We start from the raw sequence: 15201 nt of genomic DNA, 5'->3' as shown, positions 1-15201 counted from the left end.
ACATGTGACTGACAGACCATGTGTGGAGAAAAAAGTTGTTGTTAAATTTCTTTGCACTATAACTTTTTTGATGAACGGTTCGCCGCCTGCTTGTGTTGAAAAGCTGGAGGTTTTTCTGATTTTATACTCTGATTCCAGGTGGACAACCAGCTGCCTGGAGCCATCTTCCCCATCGTCTTCCACCCTGTGCCACCACCAAAGTCCATCGCTCTAGATTCAGGTAAAAAAAAACACTTGATAAAAAGAGTTTAAATGGTTTTATACAGCCTGATACAGACTTTACAGACAGTCCAAGGATAGTACGGCTCTGTGTTCGATTAGTGAATTAATTGCACAGCTCAGCCGTCTGGCTCCCACACCTGATGTCACTGCTCTGAGGAGAAGGACCAAAACCAGCGTATTTGTTCATTTGACTTTTGTTTTTTGTCAGTTATCCATATCTTAAGAACTAAAGATTTGATCTGAGCCAACACCAGTGTCAATGATGTGTCCGTCCATATGAAATCAGCCGTCCTCCTCCATGAGCCATCTCAGATTTGGCTAAAAAAAAAATTCAAAAAATTTCTAAAATGACCGAATGAAAGAATCTAAAATTTCAGCTCAATCCCTTCAGTTGTTCTTGAGTTATGGCCCTTTGAAGGGGCCAAGGGTCTAAAGAAGGGGCCTAAAAGGTCACATTTGGTCTGTGACCATATTTGAGACTCACTGTGGACATTCTCTCAAATATTCAGGTTCAACAGTTAGTTTGTAAATATCTGCTTGGAGTAAATAGATGGACATCAAAAATTGGAAAAAAATTAAATAAAAAATTCAGCTACAACCAAATGTGAGATTTTAATAATAAATTAATAAAGATACTCAATATTTGACAACAGACACAAGTTATGTTCTCTCAAACATGCTTATAAAATAAGGCTTCCAAAAAAGTGAACATGGCACCAAAATTTCAACGGGCCATAACTCAGGAACGACTCAAGGGATTGAGCTAAAATTTGAGATTCTTTCATTTGGTAATTTTAGAATTTTTTTGAATTTTTTTTCAGCTAAATCTGAGACGGCTCATAGGGAAGGTTCCTTGAAAACAGCTGATTTCATAGGGACTGACCCTGATGTAAAACTGATCTAATTTACCTTGTCAGATGAACGTTACAAACCGCCAGCTCCACAGATCCATTCATGCAAATATGAAATCCAAGTATTTTTACTGCATGAAAGCTCAGGTCACAGCACATTTGCCCCACTACAAAGTGCAACTGGGTTAAACATCAAAACAGACCCCATTTAAAAAACATTTAATTAATACAGTCCACAAAAAAATCTTCTCTAACTCTGTCTTTTCCTCTCCTCAGAACCAAAGCCTTTTATCGACGTGTCAATAATCACCAGATTCAACGAGCACAGCAGCGTCATGCAGTTCAAGTGAGTCACACTCGGCTTTGAAAACAATCTTAACTTTTCTCTCATTCATTTTTTTTTTTTTGTTAGTATCCTTTTATTATTTTGTCTCTGTGTCCTTGTGTCTGTCTCTGTCTCACTCTCAGTTTCTGTCTCTGTGTATCTCTTTCTTTTTCTCTCTGTGACTCAGCTTTGAAAACACACTGGACGTTTCTCTCATTCCTTATTCTGTAAGATTATTGTCTCTCTCTTTCTCTCTCTCTCTCTATATCGCTCTCTCTCTTTGTTTCCCTTTCTTTCTCTGTCTCTCTTACGCTCTCTTGACTCTGTCTCTTTGTCACTTTCTCTGTCTCTCTTTATTTCTCTCTCTCTCTCTGTTTGTGTGTGTCTCTCTCTGTTTCTCTTTCTTTCCCTGCCTCTCTCTGTCTCTCTCTCTGTCTCTGTTTCTCTTTATTTCTCTGTCTGTCTCTCTCTCTCTCACTATTTCTCAGTCTATCTTTCTCTCTGTCTTTCTGTGTCTCTTTCTCTGTCTCTGTTTTTCTCTCTCTGTCCTCTCTTCTCTGTTTCTCTGTCTGTCTCTCTCTTTGTCTCTCTCTCTCTCAGACTCATCTTTTAAAACACTGAACATTTCTCTCATTCATTATTCTGTTATTATTCTGTTAGATTATTATGTCTCTCTCTCTCTCTCTGACTCTTTCACTGTTTCTCTTTCTCTCTCTCTGTCTGTCACTGTCTCTCCATCTGTTACTATCTCTCTCTCTTTCTCTCTCTCTGTTTCTCTTTCTTTCTCTGCGTATCTCTGTCTCTGTGTCTCTCTCCCCCTCCCTCTGTCTCTCTCTTTCTTTGTTTCTGTTTTTCTCTCTCTCTCTTTCTTTCTCTCTTTGCCTCTCTCTGTCTTTCTTTCTTTGTCTCTGTTACTCTCTCTCTCTCTCTCTCTCTGTGTATCTTTCTCTCTCTGTCTCTCTCTGTGTCTCTCTCTCTGTCTCCCTCTCTCTGTCTGTCACTGTCTCTCCATCTGTTACTATCTCTCTCTCTGTCTCTGTCTCTGTTTCTTTCACTCTCTCTGTCTCTCTCTGTGTCTCTCTCTCTGTTTCTCTTTCTTTCTTTGCCTCTCTCTGTCTCTTTCTTTCGTTGTCACTGTTTCTCTATCTCTCTGTGTCTCTTTCTCTGTTTCTCTCACTCTCTCTGTCTCTCTCTGTGTTTCTCTCTCTGTTTCTCTTTCTTTCTCTCTCTCTCTCTCTCTGTCTGTCTCTTTAGGAATCTCTGTTTCTCTTTCTTTCTCTGTGTATCTCTGTCTCTGTGTCTCTCTCTTTCTTTGTTTCTGTTTCTCTCTCTCTCTCTTTCTCTCTCTCTTTCTCTGTGTATCTTTCTCTCTCTCTCTCTCTCTCTCTGTTTCTCTTTCTTTCTCTGCCTCTCTCTATCTTTCTCTCTCTCTGTCTATCTCTGTCTCTCTCTCTCTGTCTCACTCTCTCCGTTTGTTACTCTCTCTCTCTCTTTCTCTCTTTCTCTCAGAGACAAAGATGTCTTTCTCTTTTTCTCTCTCTCTCTGGCTGTCTCTCTGTGTGTCTCTCTCTCTCTTTGTTTCTCTTTCTTTCTCTGTCTCTGTCTCTCTGTACATCTCTTTCTCTCTTTATCTGTCTCTCTTTCTCTCTCTCTTTCTCTCTGTCTCTCTCTCTCTCTCTGTTTCTCTTTCTTTCTCTGCCTCTCTCCATCTTTCTCTCTCTGTGTGTGTATCTCTGTCTCTCTCTCTCTGTCTCACTCTCTCCATTTGTTACTCTCTCTCTTTCTCTGTTTCTCTCTGTTTCTCTGTCTTTCTCTTTTTCTCTCTCTCTCTGGCTGTCTCTCTGTGTGTCTCTCTCTCTCTTTTTCTCTTTCTTTCTCTGTCTCTCTCTCTCTCTGTTTCTCTTTCTTTCTCTGTCTCTCTCTCTCTCTGTTTCTCTTTCTTTCTCTGTCTCTCTCTCTCTCTGTCTCTCTCTTCTCTCTCTCTGTCTCTCTTTCTTTCTCTCTGTCTCTCTCTCTCTGTACATCTCTCTCTCTGTCTCTGTCTCTCTCTCAGACTCATCTTTTAAAACACACTGAACATTTCTCTCATTGTTTTTGTTGTTATTCTGTTCTTTTATTACATCGTGTCTTTAAGTGCACCTCACGTTTGTCTCTCATTGTCTCTCTCTTTGTCTCTCTCTTTGTCTCTCTCTTTGTCTCTCTCTTTGTCTCTCTCTTTGTCTCTCTCTTTGTCTCTCTCTTGCAGATATTTCATGGCCTTAGTTCAGGAGATGGCGGTGAAGGTGGACCAGGGTTTCCTCTCCGCCATCTTGGCTCTGTTCACTCCGGCCGCAGACCCTCAGGCCGACAAACAGAAAGTCAGTTTGGTTTTCATATTTTTATAACATTTGGAACTGTGGAACTTACTTTTGTACGGATCATTTCCTTTAAGTTCCTTCGTCTTTAATACTCATCCCTTTGCAGTGTTGGGGAGTAACAGATTACAAGTACCGGAGTTAATCAGAGTACAAATTATGAGTAACTGTATTCGGTTACAGTTACTGTTTCAGTGAGTGGTAATTGGATTACAGTTACTTTGTTGAAGTAAATGGATTACACAGAGGGATTTTCCTGTATATTTTGGGCTATTTCTCTCTCTCTTTTTTATTTATTTTTTTCTGTAATTCCACTCATTGTCGGAAACTAAACCAGGTCTAAACTAGATCTAAACCAGGTCTAAAACCAGGACTAAAACCAGGACTAAAACCAGGACTAAAACCAGGACTAAAACCAGGTCTAAACCAGGTCTAAACGAGGACTAAACCAGGACTAAACCAGCACTAAAACATGACTAAAACCAGGACTAAACCAGGTCTAAAACCAGGTCTAAACCAGGACTAAACCAGGACTAAACAGGACTAAAACCTAGGACTAAACCAGGACTAAAACCAGGACTAAAAAAGGACTAAACCGGACTAAAACCAGGAAACCAGGAAAACCAGGAAAAACAGGACTAAAACCAGGACTAAACCAGGGCTAAACCAGGGCTAAACCAGGGCTAAACCAGGACTAAACCAGGACAGGTAAACCAGGACTAAACCAGGACTAAAACCAGACTAAAACCAGGACTAAACCAGACTAAACACTAAAACAGGACTAAACCAGGACTAAACCAGGACTAAACCAGCACTAAACCAGGTCTAAAACCAGGGCTAAACCAGGACTAAACCAGGACTAAACCAAGACTAAATCATGCTGCGTGGATGTGTCTCTTCTTCTATCAATAATATTTAGAATTTGTTTAAGGAAAGTCTGGGCTTCTTACTGTCTTTTAGATAAAACATCTTATGTTACTAAATCCTCGTCTTTGCTTCTCTACAGCAAATCAAGTAATCCAAAGTATTCAGATTACATTACTCACTTTAAGTATTTTAATGGATTACGTTACAAACTACATTTTGGGATATGTAATCTGTAATCTGTAGGGGATTACATTTTAAAAGTCACCTTCCCAACACTGTCCCTTTGTCTGTGTTTTGTTCCAGTCCAAGTTGATAGAGAAGGACCTTCAGATGCTGCAGCCTGAGCTCATGGAGGCGTCTCTCACCGACATCACCGGACTCAGCTTCTTTGAGCACTTCCACATCTCGCCCATAAAGGTACGTGTGTCCTACCAACTCCATCTTGGCTGTTTTATCCCTTCTGACCACCAGAGGGCGCAGTTTAAAGCACTGAAGCACTCCATTTGTTTGAGCATTAAAGGTTGTATAGAGGATTTTCCAAGGAACGAGAAATCCAGCGACTGTTTGTCCTTTTTCAAATGTTGCGCATGCGTGAAACCACCCCCCCTCCCCTACAGCTCCTACGTAGAAACGCCTCCTCCCTCCTCCTCCTTTACGCCAGAAACAGGTTTGTTTACAGCCGGTGCTGCACATGACTTGTAAACAACTAACTACAGTGTTGGTTAGGCAAGACGGAGAAGTGAGGAGCGGGGGGAGGGGGTGTCCTGAAAAACGTTTGTCTAACTTTTGGAAATAAAGTACGTTTTCATAATAAGCAGAAGTTTCCTGTCCAGGAGTAATTTGTGGACCAGTGCGTCAGTCTTTAGACCCTTCGTCTGCTTCAGTCGCGCCATCGCTGGAATGAATCTTCAAGAATCACCTTAGTTTGGTTTCGCTGCTTTTCCCCTTGTCTTCTTCTTTCAGCGACCTCAAAAACGGACTTTCTTTTGCGGCGAACTGCTCCTGGATTCTTGTTGCCATTGAAACAAACTTTGTGCGAACTGCGAGGAAGATATAGGTCAAAAAAAGCCGCTAAGAACCGTTGCGTTGGTGGAGTAAACAGCAGAAAACGAGGCTGCCTCATTTTCTATTGGCTGTTAGGTCGTCAATCAAACTCCCTACCTTTCTAGTGTAACTGACTCGTCAACGCACGGGGATTACATGGTTTATGTGGCGGTTCTTAGAGGCTTTTTCAAACTGTATCTTCCTCGCAGTTCGCACAAAGTTTGTTGCAATGGCGGACGAGAATCCACGACCAGTTCGCCACAAAAGAAATTCCGAAGACAAACTGTGGTGATTCTTGGAGATTCCTTCCAGCGACGGTGCGAATGAAGCAGACGAAGGGTCTAAAAACTGACACATCGGTTACTCCTAACACTGGTGATGGGGCAGATTTATGAAGCTGTTGAAGAATATGCCAGACATTTACACACACATTTTGCCATACAAAACCATTAACCAGAAGTTCTGCAAACCTTACCGGGCAGAACTTCCTGCCTTTGTGAAAAAATCTCAAGAGATCCTCTGGCAGTCAATAGGAATTCATAGAATCATAGTCACATTTGTAACTTTCATTTTAAACCATAAAGATACAAATATAATCAAAATACCACCCACAAATATAAATATTTGTATTTATCCTTTACTGTTTGTTTTTAAAATCCTCTTTCTCATCCTCCACAGCTGCACCTGAGTCTGTCCCTGGGCTCCAGTGGAGATGATCCGTCTCAGGAGGCGGCTGCAGTTCAGTCTTTAAACCTGCTGCTCAAAAGTATCGGCGCCACTCTCACCGACGTGGACGACATCATATTCAAGTAAGAGGAACACAGCTCTTGTGACTAACGGTACTTTGGACTCTGTCATGAAGTTCTGTTGGTGACCATAATCCTCACGTGTTTTTCAGACTGGCGTTTTTCGAGGTGAAGTATCAGTTTTACAGCAGAGACAAACTCATGTGGGAGGTCATCAGCCACTACAGTGAACAGGTGGGTGTCTCATAGTGTCACTTTTGCTTTAGCATCAACATTAATGTTAACATTAACATAGGGTGTCCAGACGTCCACATTTACCTGGGACAGTCCCAGTTTTGAGCCCTGTGTCCCCTGTCCTTGCAGATTTATCCAAACGTAATGATTTGTCCCAGTTTTATATAAGAAATGTTCCAGGTGTCCCTATTTTTGACCAATTTTATACCTGCCAACAGTAAAGAGAGGTGTATATTGATATTTGTTTAGGTAAAATACAGAGAATCTGATTAAAAATGACCAAAACACAAAGAAAATGTGACTGTGCTGACTCACAGTACAGTTTTCCTTAATTACTTTCACAGTTTTATTATTACCAGCTATTCCTAACCGAGGGCGTCACAGTTTTATTTTAAAAATCTAGTCACCCTACATTAACATTAACGGCAAAGGAGGAATTCAATTTGTTGACTTTTTTGGGGGGCAAATTCCTTTTCTCGGCTCATCCAATTTGCTTCTTCAGTTCTGGTCAGACGTTGGTGGACATTGCCTTTTATATCTGCCTGCAGGGAGGAGATAACTACCATATTTTTCGGACTATAAGACACACTTAAAATCCTTTACTTTTCTCAAAAATCGAAAGTGCGTTTTATAATCCGGTGCGTCTTATGTATTAATTCTGGTTGTGTTTACTGACCTCAAACTGATTTTATGTGGTGCGCTACGCTCAAAAATCTGTCCAAATGTTTTAGTATGACTTTGGTAAACTACAAAGCCGCACCGCCTGATGGATTGTCAGATAATTACGGCTCACTTACTTGCGGAGTAAGTGAGTCCTGTCCTTTAGTCCGACAGAAGCTGAACCGCATCAGCGCACAAAGAGCGAGCTGTTTTTTCAGAGCTTATAGTTTATGGAAATGAGCCATGTGGTTTTAAATTTTGTTTCTGTAAAACGTAAACAAATGTGCACAAAGCTGCATTAAACACATTATTACTCAATGTATGTTTGGGAGAAATGTATATTTGTATATCGTAGGAAATAAAAAAAATAATTTAAATGATCCACCCACATTCACATTCATAATCTACATTCACCAAAACAGAGAGGCAACGCCGGGAGAATTACGCCACGATCTGCCGATGGATCGTGGACGTCTGGACTAAAGGATCCGTCTCAAGTGTCGTCTGTTTGTTTTGCTTAATGCGCCTTATAATCTGGTGTGACTTGTGTATGAAAACAGACGAGAGAATTTGCTTGTTGAATTTGAAAATTTGCTAAACTCACATAGTGCAGTTAAAAAATAATTATAAAAGGCTTAGGGAATGTGCAATAATTAATAGAATACAAGAATGCAAGGGCTTGTAATTTAAAGGTCCTGTTGGTGCATCACACGTGGTCACATATTTATTCTGTTCTATGATGTTTGTTTATGTGCTGCTTTGTGTTGTGTTGTTTTTTGATAAAGCATGTGACCCCCTGTCCCAAGACAAATTTCTCCCATGGGAGACAATAAAGGATTATCTTATCTTATCTATCTTATTTGACATTATTGATATTGCGCCTTATGAAAAATACAGCACTCTGAAACGACTCTGAAACTAACAGACCTACTTGTTTACAGTTTGTTTGCTTTCACAGCTCTGGGCCTGACGCAGCTATCGGCATTGTTTCTTTTGTTTTGAGGATCATCTAACATTATACTTTTGTGTCTTTGTGCTGCAGTTCCTGAAGCAGATGTACGTTCTGGTTCTGGGTCTGGACGTTTTGGGGAATCCGTTTGGTCTGATCCGAGGTCTGTCTGAGGGCGTGGAGGCCTTCTTCTACGAGCCCTTCCAGGTAATAATAAGCACACTGACTGTCAGCTGAAATGTGGTTTTGTTCCAATCCCTGATGCCCTGACAACAGACTCCACGTTAAAATAAGTTAATGTGATGTTACAGGGAGCAGTTCAGGGTCCAGAGGAGTTTGCTGAAGGTTTTGTGATTGGAGTGCGCAGTCTGCTTGGACACACTGTTGGTAAGTTTTCATTCCAAGCTAAAAGATTCACAGAAATCTCTGAAATGTATTATAAGGTGGGAATCATGTTAATGCTGAGCCGATCTTCAGTATTCTTCAGCCTGTCCATGTCTCCCTCTGCCCCCAGGTGGCGCCGCAGGGATGGTGTCTAAGATCACAGGCTCGGTGGGGAAGGGTCTGGCTGCGATCACGATGGACAAAGAATATCAACAGAAACGAAGAGAGGAGATGAACCGACCGCCCAAAGACTTCGGGGAGAGTTTGGCCAAAGGAGGGAAGGGACTCCTCAAGGTCAGAAAGCAGCCGGGACATTGTTTTAGTTTGGTGAGCTAAACTAAAGCTCATGTCCATGTTGTGTTTGTTTCTCCTCAGGGTGTTGTGGGAGGAGTTACAGGCATCGTCACTAAACCCATGGAAGGTAGGTTGCGCTCAATATTCTCTTTAATATGTGTTATTTTGGACACATGTTAGGTTTATCTAAACATTAAAAACAAGAAGAAAGACAAGAGATTAATTCAGTTTTACTCGCGAGGAGAACGGGCAGAGAGTGGGCATCAAAACCAACAGTCTCCACACGTTCTGATGACTCAAGGCCGTTCTCCTCTTTTTATTTCATTAGGAGGCCCTAGTTACAGAATGATAATTCTCAAGGGGAAGGGGAAACAGCCAAGACATAATAAGAAACTGATGAAGCTATGCATAGTACAAACACATAAAACATGATTAACAATCAGGAGGTGCCTTAGGTCAGACACCATCATAACTCTTCATGTGTGACAGTGGGAGTTGGCTTCATGTGAGGAATCATCTCGAGGTTCACTAGAGCGACAGGACACTGCACACAGTTGTCAAACACACAGAGGTTATTCATTTTCATACAAGTGATTGGTACATTATAAATCAAAGAATTGTAGTACATAAATGGTTAACTCATAGGCATAGAATATCACACAAGTATTTAGCAAATATGGGATAATAAAATTATTCTGACAACACATAAGCCTTGGTGTCGTTTGTAGCATAACTCCATATAATGTACAGGTCTTGAAAATAACCGTAGTTGTCTTAAAGGACAACTATTATTCAAAATTGACTTTTTTAACTTTTCATCATCAAAAACATACCTGGAGTTTGCTTAGTTCCCACTTGGCAAAGGAGAAAATCAATTTGTTAGCTGGACAAAAGTTTATTTTGATCTAATACTTTTCACGGCTCATCCAAGCTGCTTGTTCAGTTCTGGTCAGACGCTGGTGGACACTAGCCTGATTCATCAGCCGGTTTCACTTCGTAGAGACCGTCTAACCTCGCAGCATTAGGATTTGTTCGCTTGACAGTAGGCGGGTACTATGTTATTTAACCAATCGCTGGTATTTGGTCGTGATGTATGTAATGCACCGCTAATGGGGCTAACTAGTATATTAAGCTTTTCTCAAATCCCGTAGGAAGAAGGACAATAACGTCTTTCCCCTTCATAAAATTCACCAAACATTCTCTTTGTTTCGGCTTTAAATCCTCGATCTCGGGAATCGTTGCCAACACAGAATGTCTGGCTCTTTGTTGATTGTCTGGTGCCTGAACTCACACTTCCAGAGTTCTTACAAACCGTCTAGTGTATTCCAATTCCTGACCGAGTTGCTGGAAAGAAATGAAATTAAGTGGAGGCACTAGATGAACACTGTCTTATATCTGAAACGTATTCGATCAAAAATAACTTTTGTCCGGTTGACAAATTGAATTTCTCCTTTGCCGTGGATTCTACCTGGACGACTGAGGGATTTTACACACATCTTAGTTCACATTTGTCTCTTTACAGTTTTAGAAATCACTGTTTGAATTTTGGCCAAAGTTTTGCAATAGAATGTCAATATTTATTCATTTCTGTTTGACCTGGCAAAAAACCCATAGAGACAGAATTAGACAGGAAGTAGTGACACTAACAGTGAGCTAACCAGTGTACAGAGCCTGTTAGAGCTGATTAAGGTGTACAAACTGATCACCTGATGACATCATACAGTGAAACCACTGAGCAGTCTGTATCAGGGCTCCATCACCTGCTTGTTTCTATAGAGATGTCATTTCAGTGTGACATTAAACAGCTCTACTTTACATTTATTCAATTACAAGTTGTTTTATTGCTCAAAAATACCCAGAAAAACAGATCTGTAACTTGGTCCGGTTTGGTCTCCATGACGATATGAAGGTTTAAATCCATACCGTGAAACGTTCCAGACAAACCGATAACATCTCCACGAAGAAAAGCGTTTGACGGACCCTCCACCGAATGACGATAAAGGATAAATGCGCATAAAACAGATGACCCAGTTAATTGTTTTTACGTCGGCCTTGTTTTTCCTCAGGAGCGAAGAAAGAGGGCGCTGCTGGCTTCTTTAAGGGCATCGGTAAAGGGCTGGTGGGGGTGGTGGCGCGTCCCACTGGAGGCATCGTGGACATGGCCAGCAGCACGTTCCAGGGCATCCAGAGGTAACACACTCCAACCTGTGTGAAAAAAACAACTTAAAATAAAAAGTGTGTGTGTGTTATACTGTGTGTGTTAATATGTTGCGTTAATTACAGTTTGTGTTTTGATGGAGGGAAGGATTCTAAAGATAAAATTCCATGTTATAGCCAGATTTTTTTACCTTTTTTTATTGTTTATGCCCGTGGGTTTCAGAATGACGACTAATTAGGACCGTTGCCATAGCGATTAACTGTGGAGTAAGAAAGATTTCAGAAATATTTGTGTGTGTAAGATAGAAATCTGTGCATATTTGTCTGTAGCTGAGCATAAAATAAATATTCGTAAACTCTCGAATGAGTCTAGTCGAACATAAAATGTGTTGTGTGTATTTTAGTTTCCATCAGAATATGAAATGAAAAGTTACAACGTCAAGAATTAAAATCACAAAATTAAAATGTATGAATACGCTTCCTTCAGTTCGAATATGAATGGTTTAATCCTGGTTTAGTCCTAATTTAGTCCTGGTTTAATCTTAGTTTAGTCCTGGTTTAGTCCTGGTTCAGTCCTGGGATGAGTTTTGGTTTAGTCCGGATTCAGTCCTGGTGCAGTCCAGGTTTAGACCTGGTTTAGTCTTAGTTTAGTCCTGTTTTAGACCTGTTTAGGCCTAGTTACTCCTGGTTTATTCCTGGTTTAGACCTGGTTTAGTCCTAGTTTTGTCCTGTTTTAGTTCTGGTTCAGTCCTGGGATCAGTGTTGGTTTAGTCCAGGTTCGATCTTTGTTTAGACCTGTTTAGTCCTGGTTTATTCCTGTTTTAGTCCTGTTTTAGACCTGGTTTAGTCCTTTTGTAGTCCTGGTTTAGTCCTGGTTCAGTCCTGGTTTAGTTCTAGTTTAGTCCTGGTTTAGTCTTCTTGGTTCAGTCCTGGGATCAGTCCTGGTTTAGTTCTAGTTTAGTCCTGGTTTAATCCTGGTTTAGTCCTGTTTTAGTCCTGGTTTAGTCCTGTTTTAGTTCTGGTTTAGTCCTGATTTAGTTCTAGTTTAGTCCTGTTTTAGTCCTGTTTTAGTCCTGTTTTAGTCTTGTTTTAGTCTTGTTTTAGTCCTGTTTTAGTTCCGGTTTAGTCCTGGTTTAATCCTGGTTTAGTCTTGTTTTAGTTCTGGTTTAGTCCTGTTTAGTCCTGGTTTAGTCCTGTTTTAGTTCCAGTTTAGTTCTGGTTTAGTCCTGTTTTAGTCCTGTTTTAGTTCCGGTTTAGTCCTGGTTTAGTCCTGTTTTAGTCCTGGTTTAGTTCCGGTTTAGTCCTGGTTTAGTCCTGTTTTAGTCCTGTTTTATTTCTGGTTTAATCCTGGGATCAGTCTTGGTTCAGTCCTGGTTTAGCCCCGGTTTAGTCCACACACACACACAAATATTTCTGAAAGCTTTGTTACTCCATAATTAACTATTTAAAACTACATATTGTCAGAAGTTGTCAAAACTTTTGGCTCCATCGACTCTGGCTCGAGTTCACTTTCTATTGAAAATCCGTCGCCTTTCTCTCTGTAACTGCAGCTGTCAGACTCGTCATTCTGGTCTTAAAATGTTCGTATTAACTCACTCTACATGATCCTGGGGTTTTTATTTCACTATTTTGTTCATAAATCAAGATATGAACATTAATAACAGACTAATCCGGCGCCTTCTTTCCCCGAGGTTTTTCCTGGTAGGTTCGAGTTTCTTCAACACACTCGCTTCTGATAGACTTTACTGTAGACAACGATATTAAATTGCTTTTTCAGTTTGTTAGAGTCACTTCTATAATGAAAATATCCTCATTTGGAAATTTTCAGTTTGTAAAAATATAAAAAAAAACATAAATAATAATAATAATAAAGTAACGCAACCTATTAAAAGTGTTTATACTGTATGTTCAGAACTGTAGCTGTGCTGTGTTGTCTTCTTCTAATTTTCTGCTTTTGTTTCTGTCTCGTGATGTTGCCTGGGATTTTTTTCTTGTCTTTGTGGTTTGTGAGTATTCGTCATTTATCGCGCCCAAGCTGCGCTCCTTCATTTACGATCACAAGAGAATAAAAAAAACAAAAATACAATTATAATCATGGTTTAAAAAGTGCATATGACCGGTCAGACTCATTTCACTAAAACATAAACACATGGTACAAAAATCTTGCCTAGTTTTGGTTTTTTTGTTAATATGGTTGGACATAACTTACTTATTTTATAATTTTATTATTTATTTTATAGGGTAGCACTGATTTGACAAATAAAATCAAATTACAACACACAATTTTAAAAGTACAGTAAGCAAAAGTGCAGGTACCGGATCAGAAATTTCTAAAAATAGTAAAAGTGTCAAATGAAAAATCTAATTAGTATTAAAAGTATTAAAGTACCTGTTAAAGTAAAAGTATTCTGGAGTTTTCCGTGTTGATGACAAAGGTAGAGAGATTCTGTTTTAGCGCTACATCCTGTATTTTTATTCTCTCCACAAACTTGCCACTCAACTGATGTAAAACTATGATAAACATTGACCACAGGTTCGATCCGAGTAAACCAGGTCAGATTAGAAAAACCTTGCAAACCTGTCATCTGCACTTTGACCTAAACTTGTTCGAAGGAGCTCGGTTTGGAGTGGCTGCTCCCTTGTGCTTGTGCATGTGAATGTTGTTGCACAGACTGAAGGTAAGTCGCTGCATTTTGTTGTAAATTAAACTGATTTTGTATCAAACATGGATCATCTCTCACACTCAGTAATATTACCAGCCTCTTGTATTTGTTTCCCTTCGGCCTGAAACAGCATTTGGAGCATTTGCATCTAAAGTTGTATTTTGTTTTGCCAGTTCTAAGTTTTACTTGACAATAAAAAGTTTTTGTTATGCTTCAGGATTTGAATGGAGACAGTCTGTAAACTGTCTGCTGTGTATTTTATGTTTCTTTATAAAGTGTAATGAGTCTGAGGATTGTCAGGATAATTTTCCAGGAGAAGAAGTCAGACTGAGCTTTAAAGCTCCTGTGGCTGATACTTTAAAGAAATAGTAGTCTTTGTTGTAGAATTAAGTGAAGTCTGAGAGAGCAGAGAGGCAGTGTGTGTTTATTCACCAGTGCATGGTCAAAACACTCAGGCAGAGCACAGTCAGTTCAGTCTGACCTCTGCTTCCAGTGTAGGAGTTTTATAACTTCACATTGTTTCTCAAAGGAGGCTGAGTAAAGCCTGGAGTTAAGAGAAAACTCAGGGTTAATCTGTTTTCTGTTTGATGAAACAGGTTTGGAGCAGAGTTAGAAAACTCAGAGACAGTATAAACTTTGAGTTTGCAGAGGACAAAAGACTTTAGGATCCCAGAAAAGAGGAGTCACCATGGCAACGGTAAACCAGAGGAGGCGGCTATGTTAGAGAGACAGGACGTCATGTGACTGTGGACCAGCACATGTTTAATCAGTCTACACTTTTAGTGTTAGTAAGATACAAATAAGATTAGACAGGTTCTGAGTTTAGATCGTGAGAACTCAGATTTCGATTCATTTTAAAGTTGGTTTAAACCAGAGGTCTCCAGCCTTTTTCTTCTGGGGAGCTACTTTTACAAAATTAAAATGTCCAAGAGCTTCTCATTTTAGTGGTCACAAGAAATTAAATATATTTAAGAGCCACGGCCTTTAGATGGGGCACAGTTAGATGTTTTACACTTACAAAGTGCACAGCGTTAGTCATGAAAATGACACACTTACAGTTGTAATAGCCTTTTAATCAATCCAGTTTTAGTTATTCCGGACAATACGTGTAATTCAGAAATCCCTTGATGAGCTACTTTGAAGGGAGTGGAGAGCTGCTGGTATCTCCTGAGCTGCAGGTTGGAGACTTCTGGTTTAAACCAACTGCATTTCAGCATTGACTCTGGAAACCCAAAAAAGAGACTCATGAGGCTCAATCTGATCTGACTGGATAAATTCTAACATAAACAACAACAACAACAGAGTTAAACTGAGCCCTTTGAAACAGTCACTCTGGTTTATTTAAACTCTGACACAGAAAACCAGAGTTTAGTTCATTCCAGGGATGAGATCAAATTGTCCATGAAGAAACGTCGACAAGGACCTCGCTGGAGCGTCCTTGGTCCAGGGCA

At 40.1% G+C, this 15201-nt stretch overlaps 1 protein-coding gene across 1 annotated transcript in view; it reads left to right on the top strand.

Moving 5' to 3' along the window:
- The window catches only part of LOC110168199 (intermembrane lipid transfer protein VPS13C), a 183368-nt gene that overhangs the window by 141400 nt on the left and 26767 nt on the right, over positions 1-15201 (top strand). The window contains 4 exon segments of the mRNA XM_055154670.1: positions 8564-8639; positions 8767-8930; positions 9012-9057; positions 10997-11120. Of these exon segments, the coding sequence (XP_055010645.1) occupies positions 8564-8639; positions 8767-8930; positions 9012-9057; positions 10997-11120 (410 nt within the window).

This window comes from Boleophthalmus pectinirostris, unplaced genomic scaffold, assembly GCF_026225935.1.
Source record: "Boleophthalmus pectinirostris isolate CB_2022bp ecotype Guang Dong unplaced genomic scaffold, ASM2622593v1 HiC_scaffold_19, whole genome shotgun sequence".
NCBI lineage: Eukaryota > Metazoa > Chordata > Actinopteri > Gobiiformes > Gobiidae > Boleophthalmus > Boleophthalmus pectinirostris.
Note: the sequence above shows the minus strand (reverse complement) of the source record. Positions and strands in the feature narration are given on the sequence as shown.